Raw genomic sequence first — 14,670 nt, forward strand, 5'->3', positions numbered from 1 at the left:
GGAAGGAAAACACCACCATCTTGTGGCCAACGAATGTCACTGCAAATCAAAACAAAGGGGGCGTTTGAAGCGCATTACACATGCACAAGGCGATTTCAAAGCGCTTTGCAGAGATTAAAACATTTATTATACAATAAAGCACTAACTCTATACTATTATTTGTTCAAAATATTTTGCAGTGCCAAAGAGCTGCATTACTGGGACAATGTGCAGCTCAGCAACAACCCTAATCAGTATACAGAAAATGGATGGCTAGGCGTTCAATAGCATTCAAGCTAAAGTGCACAGTGGAGGCTGGTGTCGTTCACGTTTATTGTGTCATTTTAAAAAACGGTTTTGAGGACAATCAAAATATAAATACATTTTACCCTCACACATTCAAAGATACGCCGTACCCGATTTGAATGTTAACGATAACCCCAACGACTGCATCGTCCACGCTTGAGAAGTTCTTGGAGGCCTTTACTGCCTGATTGGACCACAGAAAAACATGTAGGGCGGATCCTCTGTACAAACAGTGTACAACCGTCTCAGTTTGACTAAAATGAAGATAAATGCCGGGCGATGACAACTCCAAATAATAATCAGCAAGAACCCCCTCCCCCCAAAAAACAGAGAAGCAGCCCTTTGCCCGAATCATTAAACAATCAACACGCGCCAATACTCGATTTTTCTTCCTTCACGCTTGTGCTGACACTTTTGAGGCCATCAAAAGGAAATCTACAAATGTGTTCGTGATCTCAAGACACACACAGGCAGTGCTGAGAAAAAATATTGATATGACCTACTAACGAATTGGGGAAAACAGACTTTCAATCAATTGCAAAAACAACAATGCAGGACTAAATGACAAATGACGCACACAGAACTTAAACAAAAGGACGGACGGGTCAAGGGTCCCAACCAAAGAATTGATTTAAAAGGACATAAAGAAGGGGTTGAAGATATTGGACAAAAACAAGGGACCTAGTCCAAGAAGTTAAAGAAAAGGGGGCCTACATACAAAATGCAAACAAGGCACCGAGGATGGAAACAAAAAATGTAGGCGATTGTGAAAAGACAAAAACAAGGCACACTAACAAGGAAGGAACCCAAACTAAGAAAACATTCACGAGAGCGGACACAACCAAGGCAAATAAGTGACGGACACAAATAAAAGGACCAAGACAGACACAAACCAGGGACCAAGAAGGAAGTTTGGCAAAAGGATGTGAAGAAGGAGCGTAGCCATAGGCCATGTTGTTGTTTCCATGCCAACCCACAGGTGGGCCGGGGACCCTCCTGTCCTCATTTGACTGAGTTTGACTGTCCTGGCGGCATTGAGTTAGCAGGCGGAGGCGTTGCGCTCGTAGGAAACCAACAAAAAAGGGAGACAGAGGACCCGGGTGATGTTCAACATCCTTCTCCGCCTTTCCGTCCGTCTGTCCATTCGACAGGACGACGCAAAGATGCTCGGTCCTCGGCCTGCCTCTCATCCGTCCGTCCGTGTGTCCTTCTCGAGGGGCCACACGAGACCAGCGGGAGGCGCCGTTGTTAAGAGGCCTTGCCCAACTCTATCTTCTTCTGAATGACGCGGGCCGAGTGGTAGATGAAAGAATCGATGAGGCCGCCAACTGCGGTGGGGAAAAACAAGACGTGAACATTCATACCGTGCGAATGTCAACACGTGGATGCGCGGGAATTTCAGCCGCACCTGTGAAGACGCCCCCGATGATGGCGCACACGCCAGTCAGGAAGTGAGTGAAGGATCTGAAGGACATTGACAATGTTAAACGCAGAATGCAGCACTTGCATCCCGAGATTTAAAAACAAAACAAAAAATGGAATCAGCCAGATCACAAAGCAGACAAGTTATTTACAACAGGTGTGTTTGTCCTACCTGTGTTTCTCCGTAAATTTCACCATCATGGGTGAGAGCTCATATAAAACAAAGACCCCGGGCAGGCCCTGGTCGCCCACCAAGCCGTTGGCCACTTTTTCATGCCTGGTGACCGAGAACTGGTTGGTTTTTACAACCTGCCCAAGAGTCAAAAGTAAACATCTGCATTCCGCCGCAAAGTATTCGAATAATGTAGCACTCACCTCTCCGTCAGTTTTCATGTAAATGGTGGGGACAATTTTGACAAAATACTGGTACATCATTGAGGCTGTGGGACAGGAAACACAAAGTAGAAGCATTTACTTTCACACTAAATTGATTCTCTAGTACAGTGGTAGTCAAAAGTACCACTGAAAAAAATACTGTACTTAAATATTGGAAAATAAAAAGGAACCTTATTAATGATTCAATTAAAATGTGTTGTGCACAAAAGTTAAATAAAAGTTTAAAAACTGATAGAATAATTGCAAATGTATTGTCCCCCTACAAGCAAGACACCAACCAGGAAACGAATGGCAGTTTGAGGATGAATGTTGCAGTACTGAAACACGCCACACAATGTCGCTGTCTGTGTTCTCTTCACGCTTATATTGTCCTGTTGTCTCACTTCCTGTCTTCTTCTCCTTCCTACATCCGGCTATGGAACTCTGACAAAGACATTTAAACGCTGGTTGCGCTCAAGTACGCCTGAAATCTTCAACAGAGGAGCGACTATAGACACTAACTTTAGAAACATTTAATTCAGGGTAACAAACTTTTTATTTTTAGCTTTAAAAATAAATCGTGTCGTGTTTTCCTCTCAAGGCCACAACACAAGTGTCGTTAGCCCGCTAATGCTATTTAGTTAGCACGTAAATGCTATTACATTGGCAGGGGGTCAGTAAGATTCACTTGAATTTCTGGTTAGGAAGAAACTACCGTACAACTAACTACTGTGTTGTATTGGCTGTAAAAAGACTATTTTTAAGCGTTTCCTAATTTGCCGTCTTGCTGGTCCAGATGCCAGTGGCTGTCGCACCCTACGGCCAGGGCCAGGCCCAGCCCAGCTGTTTCGACCGGGTCAAGATGGGATTCATGATGGGCTTCGCTGTGGGCATGGCCGCTGGGGCCATGTTCGGTACTTTTTCCTGTCTCAGGTAATAATAATAATAATAATAATAAATGTACCTGGCCTATACTACTTTGGAATTAACTTACTGTGTTTGACTCAAGGTGTCATTATTTGCAGTACCTTGAAGAAAATAGTAAAAAAGAAAAAGAAAAAAAGTACAGTATAGCTACTTTTGGCCTCGTGTGAATGCATAACCACAAATCCACATTATTTAGTAGTATACAATTATGTATATATTTTTCAGTTCATAGTAAAAAAAAAATCTTAACATTTGACACTTATTAAAGTACAATAACTATTTGTATCATACTGCCATTTGCACAGCATAATATAGTCTTGTCAATTTTTTCTCAAACCAATAGCTTTGGAGTTGCACCCCAATTTTGTACCAGCATCTTACAATGACAAAGCTTTCTATATTTTTAAAACAAGTACGCTATGTATGACATTTGTTCATCTACAGTACATATGGCAATATGACAACGGTGTGTTCATTAAAGTTCTTAGTTGACACAATTAACAGTTTTGAACTTTTTCCCAAACTCACTCATAAAAATCTGAACAAAATTTGTTTTTGTTTTTTTTAGGTCTGCATTGTTGCATCCTGATTGCTACAGTACTGTACTTGAAATCGCCGATTTTTGTGTAATCTGTATTTGACTTTTGGTCATTTTCGCTCGCCTGCAGAATCGGCATGCGAGGCCGGGAGCTGATGGGAGGAGTGGGCAAGACCATGATGCAGAGCGGGGGGACGTTCGGCACCTTCATGTCTATCGGGATGGGCATCCGTTGCTGAGGACGACGGCGACAACTAATCAGCTCCTCCGTGCAATCCAACCACACTTCTGGGACTTTTGCAAGAGCAGCCACATATTTCTTTCCGTCTGGCCATGCTGTTGCTTCCATTAAAAAGAAACTAAACATGGCATCGTTTTTGCCTTCTGTCTGAACTGACCTTGTGGCGCCGTCACCCGCGTGCCGTCCAGAGGGTTCACGATGCCGGGGTAATCCTCCCCGAACGACAGGTGTTTGATCAAATGGGTCATGTTGATCTAAATCACAGGTTATCAATATTTAGCAATGAGGAAAGCAATAATTCAATTCTATCCATTATTTGCTGAAATACATTCACTGTTTTTGTGCTCTGGCCCAGGCTATAAATATTGCTTTGGTCATCCTGTGGCATCTTAAGGCCAAGAAGCTTCATTTTAACCATTAGTTCCCTTTTTTTCTTTTCTTACACAAAGTACCACCTAAAAAAAAACGCTCTCCAAGTACCTTCCTTTTTTTCCCCTTTCTACACCCAAAGGAAGGCACAATTTTAACAAGGACTTTTCGAAGAATATAGACTTGTGCCAATTGTTTAAGTTAAAAACAGAAAATGCTCTTAACCGTGGTCAGCATTTTTATTTTTTTTTTGTACACCGACCATTCTATCAAGGGCCCAAACACAATCCATTACTTACGTTGTCTAAGCCAAAGCTCTGCAGGTCGTGAACTGTAAACAAAAAACAAATCACATTTGAAAATGGAGTTTTTTGTAAAGTTTAACTTGTATGAACATTTTCAAGTCAAAGGACTTTGAATCGATGTAACTTTGCAGTGAGGTGCTTTTTAAATAGCACAGCACATGCAGTGGGGACGTTAGCTTTGCTTTTCATGAGTGGGTCAGCAAGAGGAAAAATGGTGGAGTAGGCCGCTAAGATTTTACACATACCCGTATTCTATATAGCATATGCACTTGTGTAAAATCTTTTATATTCTGTATTTTAGCATTCCAGAGTTATGCACTTCCCATGGCACCCCCCCCCCCACCCCAACTCTTCTTTACTACATTTAAATACATTTTTAGCATTCACATGCATTTTTTTACAGAAAAGGCCCCCATGCACTCCGACTGTGAATACTTTTGTGTATGTTGTGAATAATAATTCGATTTCTAAGACACTCTGTGCGAAAAGCACTCAAATGTAAAGAGTCAAAGTGGTTTAAACAAGCGCCAAATCTCAAAGAGGGAAAAACATGAATAGATAAATCAGACAGAATTGGTAGCAGCACTTTAAATTAAGCAGCCATCTTATGATGGAATAAAATAAAAAAAAAGGTCTGCAAAGAAAAGATGGACTTACTTTCCACAGAGTGCACTGCAGAAAGAAGAGAGAAGAAACACCAGATGATGATTTTTGGGAAGACAACACACCGCAAGTTATGTGCTCGCTGGGGCTGCACGACACACAACGCATGCAATGGCGCAGGTCGATTGTAAGAGCAAGACATTTCCATGACATTGACTAAATTGTGCTTCGTCGCGTGACCGTGCAGCCCCAGACGCAAAGATTTGAAGGGGAACACGAAGGCTGAAGTTAATTCAGTGCATCTCGTCTCTTTTCTCCGCTGCAGAGCACCGAGATGTCGCAAACAAAATGAGTTAGCATGTTCGGTGCAGGAAAACAAAAACAAAAAAACAAAGCCACCATTTCATCAACTCACGGCACTTAAGAATAATCCTAATAAAAAGCGGAGTTTTGTTCACTTAGAAATACAATTTAGTGGCACGTGCTTGACTTCACAGTGCTTTGAGCTTTTCTTACCTTCCTGCACAAATTGAATGAGATGATAGTGAGAGAAGAGGAAATATTTCCTAACGTGAGCCAAGAGTGAAATGTTGTGGTTCTTTACTCATACGTGTGTTTTGGAACCCGTCCTTCACATGTTTTTGTGCTTTTTTCATAATGCCAAAAATACCACAGGATAAAACTTATGTTGTAAGTTTAAAATAATGTCGGACTCTTTTGGGATCAGTTTGTGGTATCCTTAGCAATTGTTAGCAAATGTTTGTATTTTTTATAAAGAAAATTTAAAGGGGATGAAAATTGAATGAATGGGTAGCACAGTGGTTAGTCTCCATCTTAAGCTTTATATAAAATGGATGGAAGGACGGACGGACGGATCGAGGTTGTATTATGGCGCATGATAGAATCTGGAGGGAGGACGCATAAAAGTCAAAAGTTTCTGAACAGACGTGTCGTGAGCTTAGGCAAACGAATCTTCCAAAAACAAAACAAACGTGTGTGCATTTTAGCTTCTCGCTCAGAAATCTTGCCAAATAATTCATCTTTGTTCATCCATCGATGCCAGCGATGTCTCGTGGCAGGCAGAAGAATTCAAAGCTGGCCATTCGTACAACGCAGTGTTCAGAAACCCTTGCAAAGTTTGTGAGCAGAGAAGGCGAACGTCTGTCCTTACCGTGCACGTGCGACTGCTGGAAACTTTTCCCCGGAGCAAAGTGGAAGTTTCCCGCCACCTGAAAGTCAAAGATGTGGCGGGTGAATTGAAATGAACACAGTGACAACAAAACAAGTTTGTTTGTTTTTTTATGTAGGGGGAAATTACTTTGTTTAGCAAATTCACCACCGACCAAAACATTTAGTACACCTGCACAAGGTGCAAGTACTGAAGTACCGGTAATAAAGCATTTCAACATGATGATTAATGTCACAGAATAACTGAAGGAAAGTAAACTACTAATTAATTACATAGGAAAGTAAGTACCGTAGTTTTAGGTAAGCAAGTGAACTGATAAGTGGGTAAGAGCATAAATAAGCAGGTGTGGAAGTAGGCAGACGTGTGTTTGGATAAGCACCGTAGGAAGGCAAGTAAGTAAATAGGTACATAATGTAGGTGAGTAGGTAGAAAGAGAGGCGCAAAAGTAGGTAGCTAAGTAATTAGGTAGGGTTAAAGGGAAGTCAACCCCAAATTTGGTTTGACAATAATATGCTCGATGCAGCCCCACTGGTCTAAATATGCTATTCTGGTTATTATTGCGTTAGTGGAATACGAGTTAAGCAGCAAAATCCAGCCGTTTTTATCCGTCTCAGGGGGCGGCCATTTTGCCCCTTGCTGTCGACTGAAGATGACATCACTGTTGCTCAGGTGACAACCAATCACAGCGCAGCTACAGAGCTTTGATTGGTTGTTGCCTGAGCAACATTGATGTCATCTTCAGTCGACAGCAAGCGGCAAAATGGCCGCCCCCTGAGATGAATCAAAATGGCTGTATTTTGCTTCATAACTCTTATTCCACAAATGTGATATTAATCAGAATGTCACGTTTAGACTAGTGAGGTCACATATAACACATTATTGTCAAGAAATGTTCAAGATTGAATTCCACTTTAAGCAAATACATACATAAGTAAGTAGATAGGTTATGTTTGCAATAGATGAACACATAAGTAGGTAGGATGGTAGGTAGGTAAGTAGATATGCAAGTAAACAAGTAGATACATAAATAAGTAGGTTGGTAAGTGTTACAGCCCATGACGTAACATAAGTTAAGCAAATAGGCAGGTTGTTGTGCAAGTAGGTAAGTCATAGGTAGGTGGGTGGGCAAGTGTGTAAGTACGTATATACCAGGTAGGTAGTTAAAGTAACTCAGTAACTAAGTTCATAAGTGACGTAAGAAAGAGAACATAAGAACAATACCGTCATGAGTACCCAACGAAACACGAGATTTCCTATTTTTGTATTGATCTCATATGATACCGCATATAAATTGCAGCCGTGACAAGGTCGTTACCTTGTTGACCTCCAGAACTCCGTACACTTGACATCCTTCGTTCTTCTGCTCCTGCATCTTCTGCGTGAAGCCTTCTCGCTTGCACTGCTCGATGGTGTCGGCGTTCTTGAAGGCCCAGCCTCGACGCCGGTACGCCTCGCGCACGTCGTCGCAAGTATTGCAGCATCTGCGCGCAAGACGCCATTTTGTTTTCTCATCCCGTTAGGTCCTGAAATGCCGGCGTTCCGTAAAACCCTCCTTACTTGAGTTCCTCCGTCTCCGCACCGTAGCAGCTCTCGCACCGGTTGGGGTCCAGCGTGGTGGGGTCAAACACTTGTCCGTCATCAGCTTTTCCGAGTTCTGCACAGAAATCACCGTCACCGTTATCAACATGTCGTCGGGTGCAAAACGGTTGTCTCGCTTGGCAAGCTGACCGTGTTTCTCTGCCCCTTGCGTGACAGCTTGGAGGTCTTTGTCCAGCCGCTGCTTGAAGAGGTTGTGCTCCACGTCCAGTTGCTGCTCGCCGGCCACGTCCATCGCGTCGATGCTGAGATCTGACAGGAAGGCCGGAGCATCGTGACATCACCGAGCATGGCGGGTAATGTAAATACGCTCACAAATAATTAAGATATTCCACTTTTGGGTGACATTTCAGGATGAACCTAAAATGCACTAGAGGTCAAATGAAGTTGACCCGTAAAGGTCCCGCGGTGGGCTTGACTTACAGGCGCAGGGCATGTGAGGGAAGACCACGTCGATGTTGATCTTCAGCTTGTCTCCTCGCGACGTGTCTACGTAGAGTTCGGGATGCACCTGCGGGGAAACGGAAGAGAGCAGGTGTCCCTAATGATGTGGCTCCGTGACTTATTTCTACGTCATCTTTTTTTCTTTATTACACTTATTCAGGTTAGCTGAAGCCAAGGTGGGCTACGAACGACCAGGACTTGTCACCAGCCAATCACAGTGATTATTTTATACTTTTACTTCACAACAAATACAGTATTAACCAGAATGCTACGTTCAGACTAGTAGGGGTACATATAAATATAACTTATTATTGTAGGTACAATTTTGACCTGACTTCCCATTTAACAAACCTGTAGCGAATAAAAAAATTAGTCTATGCTGGCAACACTTTGAACCATGAAACTGATCATTTCAATTTCCATTATTTCATATGAGCAAACTTGCTTTGACATCCAATGGGTTTTACTGTTCAACTTTAGAGGTTTCACTCTATATGCAAAAAATAATTAAATAGATAATTAAAACTGTGCTCACGGCGCAATGACCTTATGCCATGTACATTTGCCATGTACATAAACAGAAAATAATCCAGTAAAACCGGTCCAGCAAAGGAATCCTAAGCTTGTTTGATTACAACGGCAGTTTAAGCAGCACTCGTCGTACGACTCTTGAGTGAGTTAATAGAATCTTTACGGTTTTTATATTTACGAATTATGATGCATGAGAATGGACACTCACCTCTTTAGTGAGATAGTACTGCAACTCAGAAATGAAGAGGATTAACATGATGATGCCACTGATGACTGTCACTGCGAAGAGACAAAATTGTTCCATCAAAATGTACTTTCAAATTGGAAGGAACGTTTATATGGGCGTTAAATGTAAGGACACATTACATTACATTATATTTACATGCACATTAAATTATATATACGGCGATCGGCCATTAGGATTCACTTTTTTTTTTTTACATGGATTATTCTGCTTTTTACTCACTGCGCCTGTAAAATTGACCATTTATTTTTACCTCTACTGTGTAAGCGTTTTAAGACACAGGTTGACGTTGATAACAAAAACTTCGAACATGTTGATTTCCTCTAAACGTAACCGGCTAGCCTTGTTGTTAGCCGAGCCAGCTAGCGGCACCGACTGACTTGCTTGTCTAGCCGACACATCGAAGCCTCTCTCACCGGTCGCGCCGCCCCACGTCTTCACCCGGAAATCTTCCAGAGTTTTGGGATAGGCGTCAAACTGTTTGAGCTTGTTGAACGTGTCCATTTTCCGCAGCGGGCGCCACACGCCACCGATCCCGACACAATCGCCGCTGGACTCCGAACACACACATCAAGTGCTGGGGCTTTCACTTCCGGGATAGGGGGCGTTTTTTGTTGTTGCTTGGACCAATCAGAGACGGACGCGTTAACCTCCACACGCCCCCAAAAGGTTTGCTGCGGTCCGACTTGTTCAATTGATTTAAAGAAAATTAAAAGGAATCGTGAATTATATATCATATTTTAAAATGTTATAAAATAAAAATATACATATAAATTAAAATCCAACAATGATCAACTGTTAAAAATAATTGCGCAGATGGGCCTAAAATGTGTCAAATTGATCAAAGGATGAAAGTGAATGGCAAGAATCATGGAAAATATTGAGTAAAACTTTTCAGAATCATATGGACATACATATTGTTATAGAAGCAATTCAAAGCTCAATTTGTGTCATAGTATTGTGAAGCCAATTCTCCACAGCCCTTCAACATAAAAAAATAAAAAATACTGTGTATGGTGAAATTTAAATTAAACAAATCCGTGTATCGTAATAAACAAAACATACAAAACTTTAAAACATAATTAATATTAATCGATTCTGAAATTTAAAAAAAAATAAATGTAAAGGAGGAGAAATAAGATGGGTATTCGCAATTTAGAAACTTATTATTTTCTTTTATTAAAGTGCAAATAATAGCACAGTTTATGTCAAAGTACCATGACACCAATTGTTTTGTTTTGTCAGTGAAATATCAGAATTTCATTTCAAGCAGGGAAATCACATGTGATTACATAGATTTTTATAAATTACCAGATTAGCACTTTTTTGAAATTCAATGTTGTATAATTCAGACAACAGAAACACAATATTCACATATGTACACACACACACACTGATCCAGTGCAGAGAAATATACTCCAAAATAATCAGGTGTAAACGTTTTAATCACGCTGATCGCACAACAGTTAGAAAAGACTACTATTGTTTATTGAGAGTTATATGGTGGTTTGTACATGGACAGATGGATTGATGGACGGACGGATGGACAGATGGACGCATGGCTGGATTCGAGGAAAAATGTCATTTCTCAACCTCAGCGTGCAGGTCCTCCTTGCCCAGCTGACCAACGACCTTCATCCCAATATGAGCCACAGCCGACTGGACCATTCGCAGTCGGCTTTCTCTGAGGGACCGTCTTAGTTTGGCCCGACGGTTCTGAAACCATATCTACCATATAAAAGAACAAAAACAAGTAGTCTTTTTAAGATTCTGTGTGTCAATGTGTGTGTGGTCCCAAACCTGTATGCGGTCCTCATCCAGAACCAACCTGCCGGCCAAATGTTCCCTTAGTTGGATGCCTGGATAACAGTTGACCTGAAACACTGCTTCCAGAACATTCACCTACCCCCCCCACACACACAAACACATGATTAGACAATCCCCGACCAATACACCCAAGTTACTTGTGGATTCATTGATTACTTGGCTGTCGGTGAAGGCAGTTCGAGGTCGGCGTCCGCCGTACCAGCTGCACGTCGGACTGTGAAAGCTCAACTGGGAGGGATGGTGATCATGTTGTTGAGGGCAAGCTTTGTTCTCCTCGTCTGATTCCACATCTGCAAGACAAACCGCAAAACCACATGCTCGTGCTTTTTTTTTTTTTTTTACTTAAATGCAAGGCATTGGTGCAATGTGAAATTGCACTGTAATAAACCAAAGATAAATACCATAAAATATGTATTTTCAAATTTAATTCTGACCATCGGTGACCTTCAGATGTTTGAATTAGGGGACCATTTTTGGCTCAGGCCTTGTTTACACAAATGTTTTCAAATAATACAAATTGATGTTGTTGCTGGGCAGCCTACTGGCCCTGTGAGAACATATTTGAAATCGGGTTGGTTAAAGAAACAGTCCCATTGCTAATACAGCTCAGGTTAAATGGACCCGAACCACTAAATCCGAAGGCCCCAGGCTGTGTAAAATATCCCAGGTTTCCTGAATATCTGTGTGAAAGAGGTCACCCACCTGATGTCTGGCCCCAAGGTCGGTGGAGTTTGACGCCTCTTTCAGCTCGTTTGCACTCCAAACCCAAAATACGCTCGATAGAAAACACTGACAAGTTTCCTGTTGCAGGAACCACAGCTGAGGCCATGGCGATGCCGCCGATAAGACTGGTAACGCTATCCTGACTTCATTGTAAATTTTCTTTTTAAAAAACGACACATTGTTCTCTAAATGACAAGCTCCTGGCGTCTTGAGGGTGAGGAAAGGTGTGAGGAAGCCTTGGCGACACGTTTAAATGCAAGGGAAAGGATTTAATGACACTTGCTGTCTACCAATGAGAATGAAGACGCGTTTGTTTCCATGTGAATGACATTCCCTAAGGTTTCCGGCTAATCTGGTGAGTGTGTGCGCGCGTGTGTTTGAAAGACAACACATTTACATTCTTAGTAGGCTTAGTTCAACAAACTAATGTCGCGACTACACGGGGGGCATGCTAATCTGCTTTCGTTCCGTTTGACATGATATGAAAAGTACAGTAGTTATGTTGGAGAGTTCACTTTCACACTGTCTTGTGTACTTAACCGACTTTTATTTTTATTTCGAAAAATCTCACAGTACCGCACCAACTTACTCTCAGTGTGAAATATGGGCCTGTTGATTTGAACACAAAGCTATTCTGTTTTATGAATAGCAACAAATGGACACAAATGGAATGTCTGCCATCTAGTGGAAGAGCATTTAATTACCCTGTCTGTCACAAACCATCTCTGCATGGCATAGATATAGATCAGAACAGAAGTAAATAGTTTTCACACCAACTAAGTGAAATTTTTCGTGGCACACCTGATGATCTCTCACAGAACTTTATCGGCATTAGATTCAGAATATTTATTGCCATTGTCACAAGGAAACAACAAAACTCCGTTATCTTCATTATTTTCACAATATTACACAAATAGACGTAAACAAGATGCTCGTTATCGACATATATGCTACAAAAACGTTCTGCCTCGCCATTACAAGTGACAAGCAGCTCGCTCGTCAGGCTACCAACGCGAGCCGTCTTCATTTTGATTTACTGTTTCTTCTTGTCAAAGAGCACAAACACACAACAGTGATAGAAGATCTCAGTACTCATTCTTGTTAAAAAGAAAAAGAAGAAGAGCAAAAGCACACATGCCGAAAACTCGCCACTGATCCAAGTCAAAGTCCTTTAACCACAAAAAGTTGCTCAATATAAACTATATCCCAGAGTCCCATGAAATCAATGGGGAGTAAACAAAAACGGAGAGAATTTACAAAATAAAAAAAAATAGACACGGCTTAACAGACACAATAGACTACTCATTAAAAATGAGTTCACTGTTAATGATGGTCAACACAAATGATCCAGTGGGACGCGCTAATGCTATTAGGCTAATCTGCCCCTAGTTGTCATGCGGATGAAGCCCCGCAGAATGTGAATGCAGAATAAGCAGCGGGGAGGGAAAGAATCTTTTCAGGGTTAATTAGTTCCTAATGAAGGCCCCGAGCAGCGTTAAACCAACAAGCACACTTGTTTATTTAATCATCACCGCCAGGGGCCAGTGACAGGAAGGAGAGTTGGGATGGACGAGCAGAGGAGTAGGGTTTCTAGCTTGAGTTCTGGTTTCTAGTTCGGTCCCGGAGCCCCCGTTCAGATGTTAAGTCAGAGTTAAGGTTTCGAGTTAGGGTTTCTAGCCTGGGTTCAGCAGGGTCAAGATCAATGTTAGAGTTCAAGTCCAGGTGAGGATTTGTGAGTGTGTTGAGTGAATCCATTCATAAATCACATTCCTTAAATATAGTATTACAGCCATTTAAAAAGTGTGTACTGTGTCTGCTTTTGATCCAACCTGTATTCTAGCCATTGGTGACAATTGCCTGTGAAAATGTGCATATATTACATTTTTATTCTATATGCAATGACCTCAGGGAGCCGCAGCCAACTTTGTAAAGGGTTTTATTAAAATTACAAAATAAGTACAAAACTTTAGTATCAAAGTACAAAAAGGTAGAAATGTAAAAAAAAAAAAAAACAATTCAGCCCAAGGTTCTTTTTTCGTTAGCTGTCCACGCCATATTTGTCAAAGTGTCTCATAATGACACTGAGCTCCAGCTGCACTGTCCCCATGGCCTCGGTGTGCAGCCTGTATCGATCCGCTCCGCTGTAGATGATGTCCGGGCTGCGGAGTAGCGGCCCCCCGCCGACGAACATCTGCGACAGCTGCTCCCGCCACGAGCCGAGCGGCCTCCAGGTGGCGCAGCTGATTCGGTGGTGCCCGGGGCTGGAGGGGACGTGACAGTAGCCGTATCCGAGCAGCTGGCAGCGGCCGAACGAGTCCTGATGCCACACCTGGAGATGAAGCTTTGGCCAGCCTTGGAGCCCTTTGGTGGCGTAATGGACGTCAATGGGGTGGCTCCAGTACGCCGTGTCTCCCGTCTGGGGGTCGTCCACCTGAGTCTGGCCCTGCTTGGAGCCCGAGAGGAGACGCCACGCTCCTCCCGCGTGGACTCCCCATTTGCAAAAAAGGCTGCTGTGGGGAAAACCGGTGGCTCCGACGAGCTGGCCGATAATATGAAGCTCCGCCATTTCATCAAAAAGACCCCACAGATGGATGTAGCTATTAGCTTAGCATCAAAGCTTGCGTCTCCACGGTAACTGCACAGAGTTTTCCCTTACTTATTTCTGTCCAGCGATTATTTAGTTCCCAAAATTTAGATCAAGATCTCAAACGCATAATAACGAATGCATATAATATATGACGTTGATAAAGAGAGACAATTCGTTGTCATACCTGAGAAACTTGGGGTATAGTCTGGAGAACTTGCCTAAAAGTGAATGACCAGTCCAAGACAAGCTTGTGTCTTCTTTTACGCAAAAAGAGGTATGTCCATGCTAACTGCAGCGCCACGTCCAGCTGGGAGTGTGCAACTGCGTTCTCAGCAGCAACAACAACCAAGCGGTCTATTCATTTGCTTGTTGTAATATTTTTACTTACATTTTTAAAGAAAGTTGATGTCTCGCTTTGTGTTTTATGTATATATTTTAACTTATTGTATATTTTATGGGTCCTG

The 14,670-nt window shown here is 42.2% G+C and overlaps 3 protein-coding genes and 1 pseudogene across 4 annotated transcripts; 1 reads left to right on the plus strand and 3 right to left on the minus strand.

The window, feature by feature from the left end:
* Positions 1 to 293: 293 nt before the first annotated feature.
* ergic3 (ERGIC and golgi 3) lies at positions 294 to 9,670 on the minus strand. Of its 2 annotated transcripts, XM_077574338.1 has the most exons (14): positions 9,486 to 9,670; positions 9,034 to 9,104; positions 8,274 to 8,361; positions 7,983 to 8,102; positions 7,812 to 7,908; positions 7,570 to 7,735; positions 6,237 to 6,294; positions 5,120 to 5,134; positions 4,457 to 4,488; positions 3,946 to 4,042; positions 2,083 to 2,147; positions 1,880 to 2,016; positions 1,694 to 1,749; positions 294 to 1,613 (listed from the first exon to the last, which is right to left on the minus strand). In XM_077574338.1, exons 1-14 carry the CDS (start codon positions 9,571 to 9,573, stop codon positions 1,534 to 1,536), a joined length of 1,170 nt encoding a protein of 389 aa, XP_077430464.1. In that variant the 5' UTR covers positions 9,574 to 9,670; the 3' UTR covers positions 294 to 1,533. The 2 variants fall into 2 exon arrangements, with proteins under 2 accessions (XP_077430464.1, XP_077430465.1); XM_077574339.1 differs by lacking the exon at positions 5,120 to 5,134.
* On the plus strand, positions 2,476 to 3,916 carry romo1 (reactive oxygen species modulator 1). The gene is made up of 3 exons (XM_077574348.1): positions 2,476 to 2,625; positions 2,879 to 3,015; positions 3,678 to 3,916. Exons 2-3 carry the CDS (start codon positions 2,879 to 2,881, stop codon positions 3,784 to 3,786), a joined length of 246 nt encoding a protein of 81 aa, XP_077430474.1. The 5' UTR covers positions 2,476 to 2,625; the 3' UTR covers positions 3,787 to 3,916.
* An 844-nt stretch (positions 9,671 to 10,514) lies between the features above and the next one.
* Positions 10,515 to 11,825, minus strand: hesx1 (HESX homeobox 1). The gene is made up of 4 exons (XM_077574349.1): positions 11,599 to 11,825; positions 11,053 to 11,186; positions 10,870 to 10,971; positions 10,515 to 10,797 (listed from the first exon to the last, which is right to left on the minus strand). Exons 1-4 carry the CDS (start codon positions 11,723 to 11,725, stop codon positions 10,651 to 10,653), a joined length of 510 nt encoding a protein of 169 aa, XP_077430475.1. The 5' UTR covers positions 11,726 to 11,825; the 3' UTR covers positions 10,515 to 10,650.
* A 1,713-nt stretch (positions 11,826 to 13,538) lies between these two features.
* Positions 13,539 to 14,514, minus strand: LOC144057093 (B9 domain-containing protein 2 pseudogene; annotated as a pseudogene).
* Positions 14,515 to 14,670: the final 156 nt, after the last annotated feature.

This window comes from Vanacampus margaritifer, chromosome 8, assembly GCF_051991255.1.
Source record: "Vanacampus margaritifer isolate UIUO_Vmar chromosome 8, RoL_Vmar_1.0, whole genome shotgun sequence".
NCBI lineage: Eukaryota > Metazoa > Chordata > Actinopteri > Syngnathiformes > Syngnathidae > Vanacampus > Vanacampus margaritifer.